Below are 25237 nucleotides of genomic sequence, written 5' to 3'. Positions count from 1 at the left end.
GCCCGACAACGCAAGACTTTGAAGAACTGACGTATCTGAAGCGCTCGGATGAAAAACATTCGCTTGAGTGAATTCTAAAGGAGAAACTCTTGGTGTTGCATTTAAAGAAGTCCGCGGGGGAACAGACACACAGTCAGCAGAGACGCTGAAGTCAACTCCAGAGACTGAACGAGAAAGATTTTCAGCCTCCAGTACTCAAACGTTCTAGATTCACAGACACATTGTTTCTCAATGACTGTCCCGTCTTTAGAGCTCTTGAATCACTCTGAAGAGATGACGGATCACATGAGACGCTGTTGGGTTTACTTATAAGTGTCATTGACGTTAGACATCACTTGTGATGAGAGTTTCTGAATATGTGTTGTTATTTAGAAAGTCTTATATAATGCATTTGCATCTCTGTGTGAAATACAGTACTGGCAGAGTTATTGTAGTTTGAATTTAGTTTGATTTAGTTTTATTCATTTTTTAAATCAGCTTTTATTTATTTTTTTGTGTCAACTTTTGTTAGTTTTATAAATTTTGGTATATGCTTTTGTCATTTTATAATTTATTGGTTTATTTTTAGTGTCGCTATAAGATTCATTATTTTTTATTTTTGTCTATAATTATAATTTTACAGCTTTAAACTTAGGTCAACATTTTATTGATTTCAACGAACAGGAACATTTCAAAAGTTTTAATTTTAGTAAACTAAAATAACCTTTCTGTACACGAGATCCTTCACTTAAACAAAATGTCTCGTGATTTTTAATCCCTTTATGTGGTCAGACTGTCAGGGTTTCAGGGAAAGAACCCAATTGCAGGCAGGGGTAGGTGGTGGGAAAACAAAGACTTTAATTAATAATCACAAAAACCCACGAGGGGTGAACAACAATAATCAAGGAATAATAATAAATTGACATGACTGGACACAATAAACTGACAGGAATAAACTAAAACAACACTTGCCATGAACTAGAGCTACACAACTTGAATTAACTAATCGGAATAAATCCACAGGGCATGAATTGACGGAACGTCAAACATTGATGCACTCCGCAAGCACGACATGTAAGCAAAACGCACAGCACAAGAGAACAAACAAAAGGGCATTAAATAATGAGACTAACACAGGATAATTAACAGGGAAAGATGTCGGGAATGAAACACTAATGGAAGGCTAAACGGGGAAACGAGAGGGGCGGAGCCAAAGATGAGACCAGAGAGAGTGAATGTTATGTCAGAACCAACTATTACATGTCTCTCTCCACACAAAACATGAGGCTCTGTCATGATCATGAATCATGACACAGACTGACTCCATGATGGAGGACTTCCTACAAAATTAACAGTTTATGTTAAAGAATATAGGCTTGCACAATAAATATCTACAGTATAGCAAAACAAATAAACATCTTAAAAACACGTTTTCTTTTTGGGGTGAAGTGAGTTTGTGATAACCTGTGAAATTCTATTTCTTTTATTTGGAATTGGGAATTTGAACAAATCTCCAAATCTAGACACTTTAACCTAAAATGTGTCTTTACAGGTTAGTGCGTGTTGTTATTGTCAGTAATGTCGGCTCACACCACTCGCAGTAAAACTGTGACGTGTTAACGTGTTGCGTTATGAATTGTGTAGTCATGCCTTAAAATGCAGTGATGCTCAAAATCATGAGTCTTTTTTGTGCAGTGATGCACAAACACTTGTGTTCAGAATGTCCGTGGAGTTCAACTTCTGAAAATGGAACGCCCTGGAACACGAAATGTTTGTAGAAAGTCGAAAATCTTGTTCTTGTGTGTAATATGTCATTGTTCTAGGGGACTTGTCACTCTTCAGCTTTTAGATGAGTGTTGCCACACACAGACTTCAGATCAGATGTAACTGATTTCAATGAACTCTTAACGTGATTTAATCAAAGTTAATGGACTGAATTACTTTCATTATGGACCATAGCCCAGATGAAGACTTTGTCTAAATGGCCATTCAAATGAGTTATGGCCCAAAAACACTGGGTCACCATCTATGACAGCTCAAATATGACTTATGAGTCGTGTTTGAGAGGTTAGACGGTCGCTTCCCAGAAAATAACATGATGTTGTCCAACAGAAAAGCAGAGGTCTATGTCATTAATAACAGTTCATCTGAAAAATACATGAAAATACTGTCATTGTTTACTTTGTTTGAGATCTGTGTGAGCAGTTCAACCAAAGTTAGTCATAGGAGAACCACAGTTAGTTTGGTTTTTTAATATTTTAAATTTTATTTTTTAGGTTTTTATTTTTTGTTTTAATTTTGGTTAAAGTTTAAGCAATTTTGTTATATTCTTTGTCATTTTACAATTTATTAATTTATTTTTACTGTTGTTATATAAGATTCATTCATTTTCTTTATTATTCTAATTTTACTGCTTTAAACTCACTTCAGTTAATTTTTGAGGCAACATTTCAACTTTCCCTTGAGTTAAGTTTTTCCCCAAAATATTTGGTCAGCATTTTATTTGATTTCAATGAACAGGAACATTTTGAAAGTTTTAATTTTAGTTAACTAAAATAACCTGATGACACACAAAGCTCATGAATCATGTCACACTTCAAACAGGGTAAAAAACAAACAAATAATCCCACAATCACGGTCAGTATCTCCTGCGTGTTTTATACAGTAGTGTGTTTCAAACTTTTTCGTTGTATAGCCCCCTGTGTGTAGAGAGCATCACTTTGCGTATAACGTAAACGTATAATCTTAAACTCAGAATTGTAATTAAACCAAAAACTAATTCTACTTTACAATGCTGGAACATCAAAACTTTTGGTTGGTGTTCTTATTTTTCTGATGTTTGATTGCATTAAATGTGTGTTAAATTGACACAAAATGACACAATGACAAAAAATCTGTGGCCCCCCTGGATCCATTTTTTGGGATCCCATATTGAGAACGACTGATATACAGTATGTCATCTTCTACGCATGATAAAAATCGTTTTCTTTATCTGTCACCAAATCCCACATTTCTATATGGATATAAACATCAATGGGGGCTTACATTCATGTATTTCTGTGTAGATAATCCCGATGTGTAACCCCTGACAGATGCTTGACGTGATCTTGTGTTGAGAGCACTTAAACTGACACGCTACACAGACAAAACTAGTGTCCTTTGGGCAGAACCAGAACAGTTTCAGCTCTCTTCATTCAGTGAGACAGAAAATACTGGAAAACACAGACGAGACCCTGGCAGGAGACCACCAGGACCTGAGAAAAACAGGTATGAACATTACATATAAAATACATGTGTCTTCATGATATAGTGATTCAGTGATAGTTGTTGATAAACCGGATGTCATTTTTAACTTCATGTACGTTTGGCATAAAACTTTAAATACTTGTTTAAATGCAACTCAAGTTGATACCAATAAAGTTTAGTTTGCAAAATGAATATTTAAGTACTTTAATTATATTTATCATATGTGTGTACAGCACTCTGTAGAATACAGAATACAAACTGCTGACAGATGTGTAAATCATTGACAATTCAAATCAATGAAGTCAAACCATTATTTTGGATCATATGACTTTGCAAACTAAAAGAGATGTTCGTTATCTTTCAGTTTAAGTGAACGTTTGTGACATGACGATGCGTTTGACCTCCGTCCTGATGTTCTGCAGTCTGTTGTGTTTGAGCACACGTTTGTCAAACTCACATGACCGTACGTAAAGAAACCTTCTTTTATATACATTTACAGAGAAAGATTTTTTTAATAAAATCTGTCATTGGGAGAGTACTCTTAAAAATGTCTTTGTCTGTACTGTTTATATACTGATACAGTATGTTTTCATATTGTACCTTTAAGGTATGAGTAGGCACTCTTTACACTGCAAAATAATAACATTCTTACTAAGTGTCTGTGTCTTATGTGGTAGTACAACAGTCTAAACATTCTTAAATCAAAATACAATTACTTGACAAAAAAAGTGACCTAAGATATTTAATCTTGTTTTATGAACATAAACATTCTCAATTCTTATATTCGTTTTCATAAAACAAGACTAAATATCTTTTGTCACTTTTCTTGTCAAGTTATTGGATATTGATTTAAGAAGTTTTAAATACTTTCACTAAAAACAAGACAAAAATGCTGAGTAAGAATGTCATTTTTTACAGGGTAGGTGCAAAGGTGTAATTTGTGTAAAGTGATGTCGTTTGTATCTTCATTCCTGTAATTACGATGATGGACTCTTCTGCTCAGCTGCTCTCTTCACTGAAAAGGTCTGTTAGTTAGTATAGAGTTGTGTGCTACGTAACGTCAGATACTCTGGTTTGGACGTCTCTGGGTTTGATGCGCTTGTGCGGGTGGTATAATCAGAGATGAATTTTCCACCAACATACTGTTTAAAACGAATAACAAAACAACAAAATATGTCCTGTATTCATAAGCCCACCCTGGAGATCTGAGCGTTCATCTTAAACATGAATCTGCATTATTTTACATTTCACATGAAACATCATTGAAGGACATGAGCTGTTTAACGTAAAAAAACATGGTAGGACTATTCTGGATATTACAGTAACATTGGCTGTTTTTTTTTAATTTGGCAAAAGGCTCAACCTGATTTTGCAGAGTGGTTGATGTCCTATGGACAACATTTTTATAAATAAAACTTAAACCTAACCCACACCAAACCCCAACCCAAACCATACTGTAACTTACCCCTTAAATCAGATGGAACTGAGGAGTGGAAAACAATGGTCTAGAAGCAACTAAGAAACTTAAAATAAACTGTAAACTTGTTTCTGAAATCTGATTAGTTTACATTTTTACATTCAGTCATTTGGCAGACGCTTTTATCCAAAGCGACTTACAGTGCACTTATTACAGGGACAATCCCCCTGGAGCAACATGGAGTAAAGTGTCTTGCTCAAGGACACACTGGTGGTGTCTGCTGGGATCGAACCAGCAACCTTTGATTTACCAGCTCAGTGGTTTAACCCACTAGACCACCATCTCCACTGTTAATATAAATGTTGTCCCAGGGTTAACATGATGTTGTTCTAAGGATTTCGACCACTTGACCTGGCAACAGCAACATGATTCATTCATTAATATAAACAGCATCCATTCCATTCAGTTTGTCCTTTATTGTCTGTGGTTGTTTGTGACGTTTTCAGGAAAGCTGGTGATGTCCGAGAGTTTGATCACATCTTCATTCCTAGAGAGTTTTAATACGATCAATAATGCACTGAATCACAGCACACACAGGTAAACACTCCTCCTGTCCATGTTTATTATCTCTTATCCATACAGCACTGATGATCTCCTGTTTTTTTCTCTCTGAATAGCAAATTGTGTTCTCCATCGTCCCCTGAGAAGATGTTCGTGTTCTCCAGGCAAGCTGCATCAGAAACTCAAGATATCTCTAAAGCTGCAGAAATCTTTCACATGACCTTACGGCTATTAAAGGAGAAGACAAACAAGAGACACAAAAGATCAGTAAATGTGTCAGGTGAGACCCCCATACTGGATATTCAGTCTCCATAAAACATCTACACTAAAAATGAATAAATGTCACATTAACATATCAGAGCCAGCGGCATTTATTAGAAAACAAGAGAATGTGTAGAAGGAAACTTCTCATGTGTGTCTCAGATATTTCTCTTGAGGATAAAACGAGTCGTAAATGTGACAAAAGTGTCAGTCGTGAGAGTTTGAGAAGAGACGTCAACAGTGTATCAAACTAAATCTAAAGTCAATATTATTCAAGATCTCAATATGAGATCACATTTTCACGAATTCAGATTATTTCACCTCCACAATCTACATTCATTTTACACCTTCATCTCATTTGATTCGGTTTTAATTTCTTCAACACGTTTTTAAGAGAAACACCTGTAGTTAAGACTTCTTAAATAAAAAGACAACCGAGATCTCATTAACTAACCAGCTGATCAAAGCCAACACTGTAAAAAACATTCTGTAAAAATTTCAATAAGAAACCGTAAAAAAATAAATCTTGTAAAAAAACATTCTGTAAAAATTTAAATAAGAAACCGTAAAAAAATAAATTTTGTAAAAAAACAGAACTTTTCTGCCAGCTGGGACGCCAGAAAAAAAACTTTCAAATAATCATTTTCTTGTACATTTGCTGTCTTTTGCTGTAATTTTAATTTTTTTGACCGTATTTCAAAAGTACATGTAACTTTTTTGTTTTTTACATTTATGTGAAAATCTGTAAAAAAATACAGAAAATTTACATACATTAAATCTCTTCTCTCTAAATCTCTTATTAAATGAGAGGGATATTTCTATATCTTTACATGTGTTTTTAGTGCAGTTGAGCTTACAGCAGTGTGTGTGTGTGCTTGCGTGTGTGTGTTCAGCGAGTAGAAATGTCACATCTGATGTTATGTAGAAGAGTTGATATGAATCCTCAGCGGAGTGTTTTCTCTTCTATGTCTGAGTTGCATTTGTAAGCACATGATCTCCCTCTCAAGATCTCTTCTCCGTGGAAGAAGTGAAGCGGATGGTTAAGCTGTCTGGATGTGTTGGTGTTTCTCAGCTCATCACCTGCACCGAGGACAGAAAGTACCGCAGTATCTCAGGAGTGTGCAATAACAGGTGTGTCATCTTAATCATTTATCCAGAATGCAGAGCTCACAGCCTGAAAACACAAAACTCAGATTCAAGCGCGCTGTGGCCTTTTGTGAAGAGGTTACAGCTGATGTGATGAGATGACCTGAGGCACAATCTAAACCAGATGGAGGGCAGATGAAAATATCACAAAACAATATGAGAATAAAGTCTTTGTGCCAAAGAGATAAACTTGAAATATTCATGTCTGCCCGTTAATGGCATCAGTGCAAACACGGTGCTTTCTCAAATCAAACAGATGACATATAGAGACAATAGAGAGATAAACATATTATTTCAAAAGGAATAAAATCACATTTTATTTTGCTGCAGGTATGTTTATGTGGAACTCTTGGTTGGTTTAAATGTAGTTTTCCAGCTCAGCTTGTAAGATTTTAAGCAACAGTTTCATTTTTAGGAGAAATGTAGGATGTCTTTCAGTACTTTTAATGCAATAAACAAGAGCAATCTTTAGATCTGATTAAATAAATCTTTAATGAAATGTAAAATGTAAAATCTTAAATGACAGCAGGGTCCTGATGTGTAACCGCTGTATTCCATCATTTTCATTTATGCATTTAGCAGATACTTCCAAAGTGACTTGCATTGAATAATATAAAGTACATGTGTTTGGTGAGCAGCCCCTGAGATGGAACTCATGACCTTGCTGTTGCTAACGTCACGCTCTTACCACTGAGCTCCAGGAAAGCCCATCAAAAACAACTTTATATTTTGTAAACACAGTTATTGAGATCCGTCTTACCTCGATTCACAACAGTAAGCTTCTAATAATGATTTGTAAGTTTGAGCTGTTGAGGATGAGTTCATGCGAAACAGAGAGGCAAAGGTGAGTTTAATGAGACATTTTATTGGCGATTCTTGGCTGGGTGAAAATAACATTGAAAAAATCCACCTGCGGATCCATTCTTTAACCTGAAATATAAGGCTGCAGCTATGGATTATTTTAGTAATTGAGTATTCTACAGATTTTCCATCGATTAATCGGGTATTCAGATAATAAATACTTTTGTATACAAGAGAAAATAAGACAGGTCTCTTAAAATGAACATCTCATTTGTTTACTTTTTAGAAGAAAAAATAAAAATGTTATTGCTCAAATTGCATTTTTAATATCTGTGAAAAGTTATACCATTTCATACATTACATTGCTTTATTACATTCGAAATGCAATATAATACAAATGTATAAATAAGAAACGTTAATAAAATTGAAAGAATAATTTTAGAGGTAATCAACTAACTTTAGTTTATGCATGATATATTTAGTTTTAGTTTCGTTTTTTTAAAGTATTGAATAGTCAAATATTTGTCCGCATAAAATACCAGGTCAACTGGACTTTTATTTTGGCAAGTTGTCATAAGACAATACTTTTTTAGTATTTCTGTAAACTTTCTTCAATAAAACAATAAAGTGTTTGTGAAATAACTCTGGAGATGAAGTTAATGTGTTCATGTCCTTATACTGCGCAGACGCAGACACATTCATGAGTATCACGCGTGTAGCACATTTAACTGTGCAGTTCATTCACTCAGACACGCAGAACAGACAGATAAAATGTGTTAATAACAGGATGCGGCATCCACTAGTCCGCATCTAGTTTAATGGACTCAAAGTAGCCGGACAACAAGTTTGCCTCGAAATATAGACTAAAACTAAATATAAAAATAGTTCACCATTTCAATTAGCTATCACTAAAATGTGTGTGTCCTGACAGAAACCCCAGCAGTGACACAAACTAAGAGCATCCTCATGTTTCACCTCAGGGTCTGAGCAGACAGACTTTCCTCGTCTGAGTGCTGAAGGTTTTTCAGATATTTAATGCCATCATAGCCGCTCGTAAATCTTTGGGACCCTGACAAGTGAGCTTTTATATGCTAATAGCATTAATTAGAAATCGTTTACGAGGAGCAGATCTGTTCAGCTGCGCACAGTTTCACAATTTATATCACATCTGAAAGAGAGCTTGTGCACGTTCCTTTTGTGAATCACCAGTGTTGGGTAAGTTACTCTGAGAAATTAATGAATTACTAGTTACATATTCAATTGTGTAATTAGATTACTGTACAAATGACTCTCCAAAAGTATGTAATGACTCATTACTAATAACTTTCCATATCCTACATCAACCTTTACTAGTTCAGTGATTCAAGGATAGACATAAAAAGTCTCTTTTCATTCCCTCAAGTAAATAATAAATAAATAACTACAGAAATTATTCTTTTTAACTGACCAAAGTATACAAATGTGAGAACACATTGAAGCATAAATTTTAAAGTTAGACGTCTAATTTTTATGTCGTTTCCACTACTGAATCTATTACACAGTATTTAGCTCATTTACATCAGTAGTATCTGTAATTAAATTACAGAAAAATAAGACTAATTAAATTACAGTAACTAATTACATACCCAGGGGTGGACTGGCCATCTGGCACTCCGGGCCTTTTCCCGATGGGCCGCTGTCGCTCGGGGCGGGAACGGACGCTTTGGCCGCTCAGACGGAAGTATTATAAGAGCGAATGCACGTAATGCGAAAGTAAAAGACACATATGCATGCCAAATGAGACCCCTGGACTATTTAATTAGATTTGTCGGCTTTGTTGAATTTTATCTCAGACACTTTCCCGATCTGGTTGTATTTCGTTTCTCTGAAAATCAGGGTTTGTGTTTGTTGAACCTGAAATGCTTGTTTTGCCTCGACTGACACATCTGGTACTCTTGAATCAGTTTATAAAGGAAAACTAGTGTTTGTTTTTTTAACTTGTCAAATGTAACCAGATTTAGACAGAAATAGAGATGAATGCGATATAATGAATCTAGTGGTCGACTGTATTCATGTCTCACAGCAGTTTACTCTGATATTGTTGTAAAAGTGTGATGTTTGTGAATGGAGTTAACTTAGCCGCTAAGTTAAGACTGCATCTTAATAACTTGTCTCACTGACTAGCAGTTACAACTAATCTTTTCACCTCTTAGTTACTTTTTATGTATCTGATTTAAAGAAGTCTTGAAGAAAACAATGAGATGATTAACTTCTAAGACTAGTCTAAGATGAAATGACACTGTGTTCTTCAGACAGAATCCTCTCTGGGGAGCTGCCAACACGGCTCTGACCCGATGGCTTCCGGCTGAGTATGAGGATGATGAAACACAACCTAAAGGCTGGAACACTGGACGACAATACAATGGCTTCCAACTTCCACAAGTAACATCTTCTGTTTTACAACATTTATGAGAGAAACACAAGTTACAATTCAAATAAACATCATCACACGTGAAAAAAAATACTGTAGTGTACTTTAGTATTTACTATTGTAAAATACTAAATGATGTTTATCATAGTAAATGTTCAAGAATTCTACAGTGGTTTAGTACAGATGATCATTTCAATACAGAGTTATTATCATTTTGATTTAGTTTTATATAGTATTATTCATATTTTAATCAGCTTTTAGTTTTAGATTTTTAATTTTTGTATTCATTTTAGTTAAAGTTTTAGCAATTTTGGTATATGCTTTTTTAATTTGATAATTTAATGGTTTCATTTAATGTCGCTATATAAGAAAAAATAATTTTAGTTTTATTTTAGTTTTTGTTTATTATTATAATTTTACTGCTGTAAACTTACTTCAGGCAACATTGCAATGTTTCCTAGAGTTAAATTTTTCCAATAATTTTTAGGTCTACATTTTATTGATTTCAATGAAAAGGAACCTTTTCGTAAACTAAAATAAGCGAAGTATACTATAGTATTATTTTCCAGGTGAAATTGGTTAAAGATGACGATATATATGGAATCAAAAGGTTTTAATACAAGAATAAAACCGCTCATACTGTCTCGTCTCACATTCTCATGTGTTTGCAGAAAAAACTTCAATCTAATTTAGGTGCATTAAAGTTTAATTGTTGGATTCTTTAATGACATTTGAGCAGGTAAACAAACACTGCCGGAGGGGTTTAATCAGATTTCCCCGACTGCTCGTAAATGCACGACATCAAGATATCAGATCACTCTGTTTCCATTCTGAAAATAATCATGCTATAAATAAATAAGAGAATTGAAATTGTGTTCAAACTACACAAATGATAATAAAAGTGTAAAGAATTGAGCGGTCGACACTTGAACAGAGAAGCTTGTAGTTTTATACACGTTTCACATTTTGACTTCCGAGTCGAATTGGTTTAATTATCTCATAGAGTCATATTTTGAGTGTGATTCATGCATTAATCTCACGTCTTTATTTGAAGGTTCGTGATGTCAGTGTGAAAGTGATGCACAGCTCCAGCGCTCCGGTCCTGAAGGATCATGAATATTCACAGATGCTGGTGGACTGGGGTCAGTACATCGACCACGACATCTCCTTCACACCACAAACAGCATTTTCACAAGGACTCAACTGTCTACACACCTGCACAAACCACAATCCCTGCTTCCCCATACAGGTGATGACCATCAACATCTAGAAACTCAATGTGTAGAAGACGTGACGTCTGTGTAAAATGATGTTTCTCTTTTGTAGCTCAGGAGATCAGAAGTTCTCTGTTGTGTTTTATTTAAGCACCAACTTAAGCCCGAACTATAGTTCCCTTTTTAAGCGTACGCGAGTGACAGCGCACAGTGGGCGTGACGCAAATTTCGTGGCCTAATGGTTAGAGGGTTGGACTCGTGACCAGAAGGTTGCCGGTTCGATCCTCAGGTCAGGCAGGTAACAATTGAGGTTTCCTTGAGCAAGGCACCTAACCCCTACTTGCTCCCCGGGCGCTGCAGCGATAGCTGCCCACTGCTCTGGGTGTATGTGTGTTCACCACTTGCTGTGCGTGTGTTCACTACTCTCTGGATGGGTTAAAAGCAGAGGTATATCTCGGATATGGGTCACCATACCTGACAAATTAGTCACTTTCACTTTCACTTACAGTTGTGTTCAAAATTATTCAACCCCCAATGCTGTAAATGGTTTTAGGGAATTTAGTGTACATTTGTAATTGTATTCAGAATGAAATCCTACAAGGACTTCTTAAAGAACCCTATGCAACTAAAATGACATCAATTAGTTTTGTAATACAGTAGTAAATGTTTCTTTTGTGAATTCTTCATTGACATAATTATTCAACCCCTTAAAGACTACCACTCTGAAGAACAGAGGTTCAATGAAGTGTTTTCAATCAGGTATTGAAAACACCTGTGGATATCAGGGAGCAGCAATAAAGCCTAATAAGCACCAATTAGGCAGCTTTAAAATGACTGTGATACTCAGCTCCTTCTAGACATTTACTGGTGTGGTTACAAACATGGTGAGGTCAAGAGAATGGTCCAGGAAGACAAGAGAACAGGTGATTACTCTTCACAGGAAGGGCAATGGCTATAAGAAGATTGCAAAGATGTTAAACATAGCAAGAGACACCATAGGAAGCATCATTCGCAAATTCAAGGCAAAGGGCACTGTTGAAACGCTACCTGATCGTGGCAGAAAGAGGATGCTGACTTCGACTGCTGTGCGCTACCTGAAGCGTAGAGTGGAGAAAAGTCCCCGTGTGACTGCTGAGGAACTGAGAGAAGATTTGTCAGATGTGGGTACTGAAGTTTCTGCTCAGACAATACGGCGCACCCTGTGTAATGAAGGCCTCCATGCCAGAACTCCCAGGCGCACCCCCTTGCTGTCCCCAAAGAATAAGAAGAGTCGACTGCAGTATGCCAAAAGTCATGTGGACAAACCATAGAAGTTTTGGGATAGTGTTCTGTGGACTGATGAAACAAAATTAGAACTGTTTGGGCCCATGGATCAACGCTATGTTTGGAGGAGGAAGAACAAGGCCTATGAAGAAAAGAACACCTTGCCTACTGTGAAGCATGGCGGGGGGTCAATCATGCTTTGGGGCTGTTTTGCTTCTGCAGGTACTGGGAAGCTTCAGCGTGTGCAAGGTACCATGAATTGGACCTTTCAACAGGACAATGATCCCAAGCATACCTCCAAGTCCACTAGAGCATCGTTGCAGATTAAAGGCTGGAACATTTTGAAGTGGCCATCGCAGTCACCAGACTTAAATCCGATTGAGAACCTCTGGTGGGACTTAAAGAAAGCAGTTGCAGTGCGCAAGCCTAAGAATGTGACTGAACTGGAGGCTTTTGCCCATGATGAATGGGCGAAGATACCTGTAGATCGCTGCAAGACACTTGTGTCAAGCTATGCTTCACGTTTAAAAGCTGTTATAACTGTAAAAGGATGTTGTACTAAGTACTAAGATTGAATGTCACTTAGGGTTAGGGTTAGGGTCACTATTTGTCTGACCTACACGTGTCTCTTTGATTTAATTGTATGCAGGATGACTGAATGATCATAATCAATGTCAAACCGACCAAAACAATCAATTTCAGTGGGGGTTGAATAATTTTGAACACAACTGTATATGAGTCAAATCAGTATACTTTGCAAGGCTGTGCGTTCGTTGTAAAAACAAAAAGAAGTATGCCAAAGGCTTTAGATGTTTCTCTGAAAAACAAGAATCAAATGAGAGTGTATTTGTGTAAACACTGAATAGTCAGGAGGTGTAAATCAATGTAGATTGTTGAGGTGAAATAATGTGAATTTGAGTAAATTTCATGAGAAATGTTTGAGTTGATGTTGAGATATTTCCTAATATTGACTTTAGATCGCAGACGAGATTGAGAGACTGTTGATATCTCTTCTCAAACTCTCATGACAGACACATTTCTGACTCTTTTTCTCCTCAAGACAAATATCTGAGACACACATGAGACAAAGGTTCCATTTGTTCTCTGTTTAGACGTCTCTAGGAGAAATAATTGAGAAATGAAAGATGATGTTGATTTTTCCTCTGGGTGGGTTTATCTGTGATGTATTTTGTGTCACATCGTCTATTTACAGATCAGACGTGTGTCCTTGTTTTTGTCTTGAGTCCAGCAGATTTCGTTACAGCGTTTTCTCTTGCTTTGACATTCAGCATCATGAAGCAGGTTGTGATTTTTGACAGAAGTGGTTTTGGTTTAAATGCTGTTCCTCGGGGATGAGGTTCTAGTCTCGCTCCGTGTGTGTGATGTGGAGTCAGTGGTTTGAATATATCTGACTCAGAAGACGGTTCAGAGCTGTTGGTTCGGAACAGAGAATATGAACCTGTGAATGTGTCTATCTTTGTAATTGGAATGAATATACATCTCACTGATGACTTCTTTATCTCTGACAAAGCACAAATGGCGCAGATGAAGCCGAGGCCAGTGTTTGCCGGTCAATCCTTCAGGGAAGCATTCGCTCATGAAAACACCAGGAGAAAAAATAAGATTGAGTTTATGACTAATCTCACTGTCCCCAGCCCGGGGCAAAGAGGAGACGTTCAGAACAAAATATACAAAACAGCATCCACCCCGAGACCCACAGACACTGGATATTGCATACTAATGTTCACGAGACGCTCGCTCCTCTCGGCATCGGCATGTAAATGACAAACTAAAGGATTTATGATTCATCTTTCAACTCGGTCTTAAAGAAAAGTTATTACTCATTCAAAGACTACATTAATAAAAGTCAACATGAACTTCACTCATGCATTTCCAAATGAAAAAGTCAATTAGAAAAATCAATTATGGGCGGGACTTGATTTAAATTGTCGGGATCTGATTGGACGTCGACTTGCGTTTGCCGTGAATAGGAAATTATTTGCAGTAGAGATCAGATTCGTTGTTCTTTATCGATTTTGGGGGGGAAATCCCATTTAAAAAAACAGACTGGTCAATCTGAGCATAGTCTGAGACATTAATGAGATCTCTAGAAAGCAGACTTATGAGATCTTTATATAAGCAGGACTATTTATTAAATTGTCTGTTAATAAACCAAATATGAATTTGACCCCCAAAATAAAATCTCATGTTTTTAAAGTGATACTTCACCCATTCTTTTACTCACCTTCCAGTTGTTCCAAATCTGTATAAATGTCTTTGTTCTGATGAACACAGAGAAAGATATTTGGAAGAATGCGTATAACCAGACAGATTTTGCCCCACATTGAATCCCATAGTAGAAAAATACTTGATAATTTTTTGTTCTGTTGAACACAGAAGAAGATATTTTGAAGAATGTAGGACAGTAAACAGTTCTGGGGCACTTTGGACTACCAGTGTATTTCTCCTGCTATGGGAGTCAATGGGGGTCGAGATCTCACTGATTATAAGCATTCTTCCAAATATCTTTCTCTGTGTTCATCAGAATATACAGATTTGGAACAACTCAAAGATGAGTAAATAATGACAGAATTAACATTTCTAGGTGAAGTATCTGGAGAACACAAAGCTCATCCGTTCTGCATGTTGGCCTGTAGTCCTGTGAGATCAGAAGTTATATTTAGTCAATAAAATCTGCTCGTGGCACAGCACAGTGAAAACGCAGACCAGTTAAGAAGATAGAAAGTCATCTGTGATTTCACACTGAGAATCGTCCTTTATATCCGAGTCTGTCGCGACAGTATGTGCTCTCGTTTCCAGAAATCTCCGCCTGAATGCAGGGAACACAGCGGGGGGGCCGAGATGAGGACGTTTAAATCTTAAAGAGGACAAGAACGCCTTTTGCAAGAGGGACATTCAAGTGTCAGCTGAACATCCACATGCACTTACAGTAAAACACTGAATGAATGAAATGTGAAATTTAAAATCCAGCAGGACGTCTGGAAGGAACATGAAAATGATTTACACAAACTCATCACCACATCACAACACAATGCTTTCATAGCCCAGATGATTTGATGAAGTTTACAGTTGTGTTTCAAATGAGTCTCTTCTAAAATTGCTCATGAGAAATAAAAAGAGAATGAAATGAGTGTAATTGTGTAAACACATGAAGAGTCTGGAGGTGTAAATGAATGTAGATTGTAGAGATGAATTCATCTGGATTTGACGATAATATTAATTATCGACGATTGGTTTGACGAGTTGATATTAAGATCTTCGATAATTTTTAGACAAATCTGAGCTCAGTTTGACACATTGTTGACGTCTCTCTTCTCAAACACATTTGTCACTTTATGACTCTTTTTCTCAAGAGACACAAACGAGACCAGCAAAACTTTAAATTTGCTCGCATTTATGTCCAGGAGAAATAACTGAGATATTAAAGAGATCACATCTGTGATTTATTTTTAGGGGAAACAAATCCCACTTGCAAAATGTCCCCCCCACAAAGATAAATAAGTAACTTGAACATAAAAGTTTAAGTTAAAGGAGCCAAAGGATTGTTTTGCATATACTAAACAAAATGAGCCTAAACATGTTTCAAAGATTATTTTGTTGACTGGACTTAGATTCTCAAGTTTTTGGACAAGATATTGGCCAACTTATAAAACAGAGTATTCTGAACAAACAACACTGAGTTTGAAAGTTCCCATGATGCATTGCAGCATTATCAATTCTGTGTTTCATTTTATTATAATTTTTTTAAAGATAAGCGTTTTAGTTCTTGCTGTCTTAATTTATGCTTTAACATGATTGTTACTGTTAGTTATTGTGTTTAGAGTTTTTTTAATGAATGATGGTTTTTGATTGTTAGTGTTGTTGAGATTAGTGTGTTCAATGTTGGGATGTAAGTGTATGACACAACGTGTGCAAATACACAAACAGTTATTTGATCAAAGTTTTCTTCTGTTTGAGGCAGAAAACATGTCAAGTTGTAGTTAAAGACACATAGATTTCAACAATCTATATTATCTTTTTATGCTCAACCAACAAAAATATTTTGTTTTGACTATGTTCTGACAACTGATGACTTAAACACAAAGGTGAACTTCAGTCTCAGTTTGTTGAGGTAAAAAAATAGTGTGCTTTTGGTTGTCTTGTTATTTTACAGTGTGGCTGTGTGGGTTTATGTTTACTTAGTCTAAAGTACATATTCTGTATTTAAAATGGTAATGTTATCATTTTAAAAAGTCACATCTAGTGTTATAGTGTTGAAGCGTTTATTAACATTTAAAAAAATCAACAATACAAATCAAATTTCTCAGTAAATGCAGTGATTTCACACACACTTGATTTCTGTTCGCTAAATGTCATCTTAATCTCCTGAATTGAACAAGGTTTGGTTAAATATCATTCAGAAAGACGTCTACTTCAACAAAGATGTTTTCTGGTATAAATCCATTAACTGAAGCATGAAATTCATCTGTAATTCACAAATTTCTGTGGACGTCGGTCATGTTTCTTCAATGAAAGGTTGTGTAGTTGTGATACCAACGAATTCAACACGTGAGAATGTCAAGTTTCAGAGGATTTCTTGTGAAAAGAGTAAGTACAGTAATCTCTTTCTCTCTTCCTGTAGATTTCCAGGAATGACCGACTGTCTGGCAGTAAAAACTGTCTTCCATTTTCCCGTTCTTCACCCGCCTGCCCAGACGTTCATCGGCTCGACTCACGACACACACTTCAGCGTCAACAAATGAATTCAGTCACTTCATTCATAGACGCGTCCACCGTCTACGGTCATTCAGAGCCGCTGGAGAAAACCCTGAGAAATCTCTCCAGCACCGAAGGCTTGCTGGCTGTCAACAGAAAATACAGCGATCACGGTCGAGCGTACCTTCCGTCTGTCACCGGCGGTCCGTCCTCATGCTTCCAGCAGCCCGGGTCAGCCGAGGGGGAACGGGTGGAGTGTTTCGTGGCTGGAGACACCAGAGTCAATGAGATTCTGCCCCTGTCTGCCCTTCACACGCTCTGGGTGAGAGAACACAACCGAGTGGCCGGACACCTGAGACGTCTCAACCCTCACTGGAGGTCAGAGGTCGTCTACCAGGAGACGCGTAAAATCATCGGAGCGCTGCATCAGGTAACAGTCATCACCACATCCATCACAGATAGAGAACAAGATGTATCAACATATCATTGATCTCATGACTTCAGAAATAAAACACAGACATCTGTGAGTACACTTAGGAAACAGCACCGCGGTCAAACCATGTTTTAAATTAAAATGGTGATGTGAAGTTAACTTTTGAAGTTCACTGGAATATTGAAAAAAGTATGTTTCTGTGATTGTTTTAAGGGTTAATAAAATCAACATTTTCTTTCTTCAGAATATCGCATTGGCATACTGTAAAAGCAAAGTTTTTCTCACGTTTTAGTCTTTGTTTTTATTCATTAAATCTGCAGTATTTTAACAAATATTTATATATAAATCTATTTATATCTTTTGAGGTGAAAGTTTTGAAAAACTGAAAGTAATATTAAATTAAATTCTGCCTCACAAACTTTAAACTAGCTATTGTTGACTGATTGTGAAGGTCTAAAAAATAAAGAATAAATTATGATAATTGTTTATGTTGCTATAAAAACTCACTTTATTTTAATTTTGTTTGATTTTCGTTATTTTTATAATTTTAGTGCTTCAAATCTCAGTTTATTTCTATAAATCAACATTAAAAAAAATTGTTTAGTTGAAATTTTCCCAATAATATTTAGGCCGATCTTTGATCTGATTTGAACAAACAGAAAGGTTTTCAGTTTTAATTTGAATCAACTAAAACAACCTTTCTGTAAACTAAACACTGTTAATCTATGTAAGATTTTGGAGTTGTGTATGAGTGTGACAGACGGTGAAGAGTTTGAGTTTCATGAGGGATTTATCTACAGTCTCACAAACATGCTGTGCTCCAGGAGGTGAACACACAATAACTGCAGAATTTAAAGAGTCGAGTCTGACATCAGTGTGGTGTTGTTACACATTATCTCTATATCCATCTACTGGCTGTTTAAAAGTCATCTCTGAATCAACACAAAACTAGAATCACACGATAATATCTATAAAGTGACTGTATGAACACACTATTAAGATTATTCACAGTTAAATGATTTCTGTGATGTGATGCGGACGGATCACAGACTGTCAGATTCACCACACTGACCAGAGAAGAAATTCAGGGATTAAAGATGTTGAGTGTCACATCTAAAGCCGAGCAGAATAAAAAAAACATTTGATGGCTCGGCTCAGACCCCTGAATGTGCCGAGTGACTGTAAAGTGATGGAGAAGTGAAGGAAACGGAGCGAGCGCTTGTGTTTTAACAAAGTCCCGCAGGGTCTGACTTCACCATCACTGAGAACCTTGGACAGTGAGTTTAGATTTAGATGTGAGCCGTCGCTCAGACATCACGCTGTCGTCTTTGTGTATGAAGAAGCAGGAGATCCCGAGCAGAGATAAGACTGAATGAATGCGAGGTGTATCGCCGCAGAAAGATGACTATACAACCTCATTTGATCTCCAGACTCATCATGTCCCAAATGACCAGACAAATAATCTGCTGAAGATATGAATCAGACGCACTTTTATTGGCATTAGTAAACCAGTGGACTCTGTTTTGCGTCAATCTTTTTATTGATGTTTCTTTCAGATTGTAACAATGAGGGATTACATTCCAAAAATCATCGGACAAGAATGCTTTGACAAGTCTGTTGGAGAATATGAAGGTTATGACGCTTCTTTAAATCCATCCGTATCAAACGTGTTCTCCACCGCCGCGTTCCGCTTCGGCCACGCCACCATATCAGCATCACTCAAGAGACTGAACGAAAGCTTCCAGGAACATGAACGCTTCTCTTCTGTGGATCTCCATCAGACGTTCTTCAGCCCGTGGAGACTGGTCAGAGAAGGTAAAGCTGTCTGTCTGCGTCTAAACTAAATCTCATTTATTCATTGATATGGTTAAGAGTCATGTTAATGATGGTCTGTCCATTAACAGCTTATATTCTGTCCACCTGAAGTGTGTTTGGTTTCATTTCACTGTTTGTTTAGTCCTTTCAAATTCACTCAATTCTTTCTCTTAAGTCTCCTAACTGTTTTTCATATGTGTCTACTGTTTATGTTTAGACTACTTATTGTTAGTGTGACTATAACGTCAGTCTGTTCAAAAGGAATTTTCACACAAATCTGAAAACATAAACGTTGATAAGACACAGATGATCTTCACTTGCTCAAATGTTTCATACCGTGAACCCTGTGAACTATTTCTTCCCAAAGATGACGGTCAGGTTTGTCTGGGGTTGTGTCTTCTGAGAATGAGGTTATTGCTGACACCAGCTTCTCTTAAATGCAATAAAATATTGAAAAGCTTCCTGGTGTTGATAAGAACCAAAGAGTGAAAGTGTTCCAGAGAGACGCTGCACTGATTCATTCAGACGTGTCCAGACAAGAGACAGAAATGTTGAATATTTCAATATTAAAAGATGACTGCATGTCTCCGTCAGACGGCCCGTGCTGCTGTCAGCTTCACGTCATTTCTCTCATTTACTGTCTGAAGATTTATTGTACAGTTTGTGTTTTACATCACGATCTATGACATTGTAGAAATAAGACAAATTAGTTGGAGAGAAATCTAACATGAAGATAACTTGATAACCCACTAGCAATGGAACAACTAACTGCACACCCTTAAGAAGTGATACCACATTTACATTTACATTTATGCATTTGGCAGATGCTTTTATCCAAAGCGACTTACATTGCTTTATCCTATACATTTTACATAGGTATTTGCAATCCCCTGAGATCGAAGTCTTAATGAATAATTCAAATTCAAAACATGATAAAGTATTTTTCTACTATGGGAGTCAATGGGGGCAAATTCTGTCTGGTTATACGTATTCTTCCAAATATCTCTCTCCCTCTGTTCATCAGAACAAAGACATGTATACACATTTGGAAAAACGGAAAGGTGAGTAAACGATGACAGAACTTTCATTTTTGGGTGAAGTGTCACTTTAGTTATATTTCATGTAAGTTGTTTTATAATGCTAAATACAGCTAGATTTCAGTTCAATATCATTTAAATTCAAATAACTTGTAAACCAGTTTGAACTTTAAATATTAAGACAATGTTCTGAACTAAAGTTTAAAGTAGATTATTTAGTGTACTGCAGTCACCCTCACAAGAAAAAGTTTTTTCACGTGAACTTTTACACAAAAAACCACTGTACATTGATATAAAAACACAGCTGGTTTTGTGGTGTGCAGGTGGTCTTGATCCGGTTCTGCGTGGTCTTCTGGGCCGTTCGGCTGCTCTTCAGAATCAAGATCATCTGATGAAGGAGGAGTTAACAGAAAGACTGGTAGTTCTCAACATCCCCGTGTCTCTGGACCTGGCTTCTCTAAACCTGCAGAGAGGACGAGACCACGCCTTACCAGGTCATTTAACACAATCAGGACATCTTCAGTATCTGAATGTCGTGTTGTCATCAAAAATGTTTTCTCTCTGGTGCTCCAGGTTACAATGACTGGAGGATTTTCTGTGGATTTGACAGGATTGAAACAGAATCCGATCTGGTAGACGTGGTCGGCAGTGATGTCCTGGTGGAGAAAATACTGCAGGTGTACGGACACATAAATAATATCGACGTGTGGCTCGGTGGACTGATGGAGCGTCCGCTGCCTGGCGCTCGCACCGGTCCGCTCTTCGCATGCTTGATCGCTAAACAGATGAAGACGCTAAGAGAAGGTGACAGGTGAGCTCACTGCAATAATCTTGAGATGCTTTCAGTTTGTTTCTGTCTCGTAAACATGAGTTGACCCGCAGCAATGTTTCATCAGTGTCGCCGTGTGGTTCTTTTCTATAGAAAGTTTTGCTCTTAAAGGAACAGGTCAATGAATGATTTGCTGATCCTCATGCCTTGATGTTTGTTTCAAAGATTCTGGTGGGAAAATCCTGAGATCTTCTCCATCCAGCAGAAACGGGAACTAGAAACACACTCTCTGTCTCGTGTCATCTGTGATAACAGCGGCGTGATGGAGGTTCCTCTGGATTCGTTCAGGGTGGGACGTTACCCGGAGGATTTCCGTTTCTGTGATAACATCCCATCATTAGACCTCGAGGCATGGAAGGAGAATCCAGACATCTGCACGCTTTAGATCTGCGTATTACAGACCCTTCTGATGTCTTTAAGGGTGTTGGTTTAAATGTGAAGGGATTCTTCACCCAAAAATGAAAGTTCTGTTATGGTTTACTCGCCTTTCAGTTGTTCTAAATGTGTAGAAATGTCTTTGTTCTGATGAACACAGAGAAAGATATTTGGAAGAATGCGTATGACCAGACAGATTTTGCACCTATTGACTCCCATTGCAGGAAAAACTCTTTATCATTTTATTTTTCTGATGAACACAGAAGAAGATATTTTGAAGAATGTAGGACAGCAAACAGTTCTGGGGCACTTTGGACTACCAGTGTATTTCTCCTGCTATGGGAGTCAATGGGAGACAAAATCTGTCTGGTTATTCTTCCAAATATCTTTCTCTGTGTTCATCAGAACAAAGACATTTATACACATTTGGAACAAAGTGAAGGTGAGGAAATGATGAGAGAACTTTCATTTATGATACACATGTCCATTAGCTTGTTTATGAAACAAAAGGTAAATCTTGTAGTTGCTCAGTTCACATGAGCTCAACTACACAAAAGTGTATTGTTTAAAATAGTTTCGCTGACAGACTCGTGTGAAACAGCCAGTTTTGTGGGTGCGCATGTGTGTTATGAAATTCATGAATACCTAAAAGAAGCTCTAATTTGAGCTGAGAAAATGAAATGCAAATCGCCTCACTTTTGTTTCACTCACAGGAGCTGGAAGCGTGCGAGGTGAAAATAGAGCGGGTCATTCCAAGTGTAATTGATTCAAATATTCTATTTCTGTGATTGTAGCTCAAGTTAAAGCATCGCTCTTCATCACTACTGAAGCACGTCTGTATTCAACATTTCAATCTGATCTACAAGCAGAAATCAGAATGTTTGCCATGTTATGTGTGTTTAGCCTTTGTCATGTACACTACATGTCTTCACCATCAGTTTTTCCTGTTTGATTTTTTATTAGTTATTACAATAATAGCCATCGTCGATAAAAGTAATTTTGTGAAAAATGCATTATTTTTCTAAATCATAAGAACGTAAAAAATAATGTGGGAACACTTTACATTACGATTCCCTTTATAAAGCATTTATTTATGTGTTTATTAATGATTAATAAGTCATTTACATATGCATTATTAAGCAGCAATAACTGCGGAATCTAATGAAATACCTGCCAAATGTATTTATTCATTATTTATTTGACTTGAAAGCAGATTCATTATGATCTTGATGTTGTTTGCAGAACAGGCTGTCAGACTGCAGACTGTGGGTTGTTTTCTTGGTTTTTATTATTATTGTATATTTCATATCATATGTCACTTTTCACACTATGTTGCTGACCTGATCCGATTCTCAATGTCTGACGCTGCCCTCCAGAATGTCTTCAGATCTTATTGTTAGCAAGATAAACTCATCAAACTTTTGATCACTTTTGAACACTAAATGCACAAAGGGTATGTAAACTCGCTTGTTTACGATGTTTTATTCATGATTCAATTACTTCCGATAGTTAATCAAAACCAGAAAACATGTATTTATGTTTTATGAAACAGAGAAGCTTGCTCATCTCTGATGTGAATCATACATTTAGAAGTATTGACAGCCCACGAAAATGCATTTTAAAGAAAAGTGGACGCCTGTGAACTATTCATTCACAACTTCAAAAAACCAATCTTGAAATAAAATGTAACGAAAATTTGTCTTAGTATAGTGAATTCATGTGAATCATTTATTAATAATGCATTTTCATCACTATTTGGCAGGTATTTCATTAGAATCCCTATTTGTTCATGCAGTTATAACTCTATCATAATGCATTTGTAAAGGACTAATTAGTCATTAATGAACACATTTATAAATACTTTATAAAGGGAACCTTAATCTTAAGTGTTACCAATAAGGTTATTCTTTTTTTTGCAAAGAATCCTCTATTTGGTTGAAAACGGTTCTTTGAATAAATAAAAAATCCTCTTAAGTTCTTCATGATGATCAGTGCTGGTGTGTTGATGCGGTCACATGGGTGTTTTAATTCTCAGACTTTGTAAATATATTGATCCATTATGAGTCAGTGATGCTTCCAAAACCTTTAACATTAGCAGTCGCACCTGTGACATGCTGAGACGTGAATCTTTCTCATGAATATCACACAAATCCAACCACTCAAGAGTCCAGGAGAAGCTGGAGTTTTACATTCTGAATTTCCTGAAGCTGAAATGAATTGAGATTCCACACAGAGATCGAGGAGGAGATCGACCTCTGACATTCATCAAGATGTCTTCAGACTACTGTGTTTATTCCATCACAAACCTCAAACTGACTCTAAACTGACGGAGAGCAGATGTTCTCTGGAGGAGATCCTGTGAGCAAACATCTGTCACTTGTGTTTGCTGCTTAATCTTCACATCTCCTGTGTGACACCAGCAAGATTTATTTTAAGTCAACTCAATTTTAAATTCATTTTTATTTTAGTTTTTGTTTATAAATTTAATTTTATTTCAGTTTATTTTTGAGGCAACCCTTCAATTTTTTCTTTAGTTAATTTTGCAATCATTTTTAGGTCAATATTTTATTAAATTCAATGAGCAGAAATGTTTTCGATGTTTTAATTTTAGTAAACTAGAATAACCTTTGTTTGTACTATCATATCATATTTACGGATAATAAAGGGGAATTGAAGAACAAAATCAGTGTCAGTTTCATATGTTTTATTTACTCCTCATGCTATTTCTGAATTTGTAAAACATGTTTAGAAGACATAATGTCGAACCTTGTGAAAAAATAATGAATATACTATTTTATTATACTTTTAGTATATCTTCATCAAAGAAGTTTTCATTGTATACACAAGTGCATGAAAAGTAGACTGAAAGAATCCATTAGTTTAAATATATACTAAAGCACACTGAATAAACTTCTCTTGTTTACATATAGAAACGTTTAACCGAGATGCAACCCACAATATTAATTTCATTAATTAGGTGGTGGTCAGATTGTGTAGTTCTACAGTTGCTAAGGTCATTTTTTGCGCGTTGCTATGGGTTAAGGGTTATCGTAGGAGTAATTCATATGCTTGTAAGTGTGAATATGTAAAAGCACATTCATTTATATGAATTAAATATCTAATATCTCTGACAGTAATTGGGTTAAGCTCGCTGTAAATATGTTTGAATAATGAATATAAACAGACACCGGAGATGTGAAGTACCAGACGTTTCAACTGAACCATCGACATTAAACATCCACGACAGGCACACGTTTATAAAAACATCAGAACAGATGTCAGAGAATCACACCTTCACCTTCATAGAACAAAGTGGCTCTGTTGAACAATAAAGACACAGAACGGCTGAATAAAAGACGACATCATTACGCTGCCATAGCCCACACTAGAATTCAATTCACCTGCATGTATAAAGGGTCTAATTAAACACAAAAGATTCTTCTTCATGTTCTTTATACAGACCGCACTATTCAACAAGGACATTATATATGAATATATGTACAGCTGAGGTTGTGTCATTATATTAACCTTTATACTGTAAAACACCATGTCATTGTTCAGTCGCCTTAATTCACATGCGTTCTCTATAATAAAGTCAAGTTTATTTCTTAAACTTATTTTTTTGGCATTAATTGTTGCAAATCAGCTTTACTTTAAAAGCAATGCTCGAATTGAGGGGGGGACGGTGGTCCAGGATCCCCATCAGGCATTAAGGACCACCTATCTGAGGTAAA

General features: G+C 36.5%; 1 protein-coding gene across 1 annotated transcript; it reads left to right on the top strand.

The window, feature by feature from the left end:
- Positions 1-1979: 1979 nt before the first annotated feature.
- Positions 1980-21513, top strand: tpo (thyroid peroxidase). Its single transcript, XM_056767741.1, has 11 exons — positions 1980-2046; positions 5149-5239; positions 5320-5483; positions 6472-6595; positions 9703-9832; positions 10876-11070; positions 16941-17444; positions 19004-19262; positions 20623-20793; positions 20873-21110; positions 21294-21513. Exons 1-11 carry the CDS (start codon positions 1980-1982, stop codon positions 21511-21513), a joined length of 2163 nt encoding a protein of 720 aa, XP_056623719.1.
- The last annotated feature ends 3724 nt before the right edge of the window (positions 21514-25237 follow it).

This window comes from Triplophysa dalaica, chromosome 15 (genome assembly GCF_015846415.1).
Source record: "Triplophysa dalaica isolate WHDGS20190420 chromosome 15, ASM1584641v1, whole genome shotgun sequence".
Taxonomy (NCBI): domain Eukaryota; kingdom Metazoa; phylum Chordata; class Actinopteri; order Cypriniformes; family Nemacheilidae; genus Triplophysa; species Triplophysa dalaica.
Note: the sequence above shows the minus strand (reverse complement) of the source record. Positions and strands in the feature narration are given on the sequence as shown.

What these genes read in the sequence shown, in the direction of transcription:
- tpo (XM_056767741.1), top strand. Translation starts at nt 1,980, where the DNA reads ATGGCCCAAAAACACTGGGTCACCATCTATGACAGCTCAAATATGACT. An exon ending in TTATGAGTCGTGTTTGAGAG is followed by an intron (nt 2,047 to 5,148) that starts GTTAGACGGTCG and finishes TGACGTTTTCAG; the next exon opens with GAAAGCTGGTGATGTCCGAG. An exon ending in GTGGAGACTGGTCAGAGAAG is followed by an intron (nt 19,263 to 20,622) that starts GTAAAGCTGTCT and finishes TGTGGTGTGCAG; the next exon opens with GTGGTCTTGATCCGGTTCTG.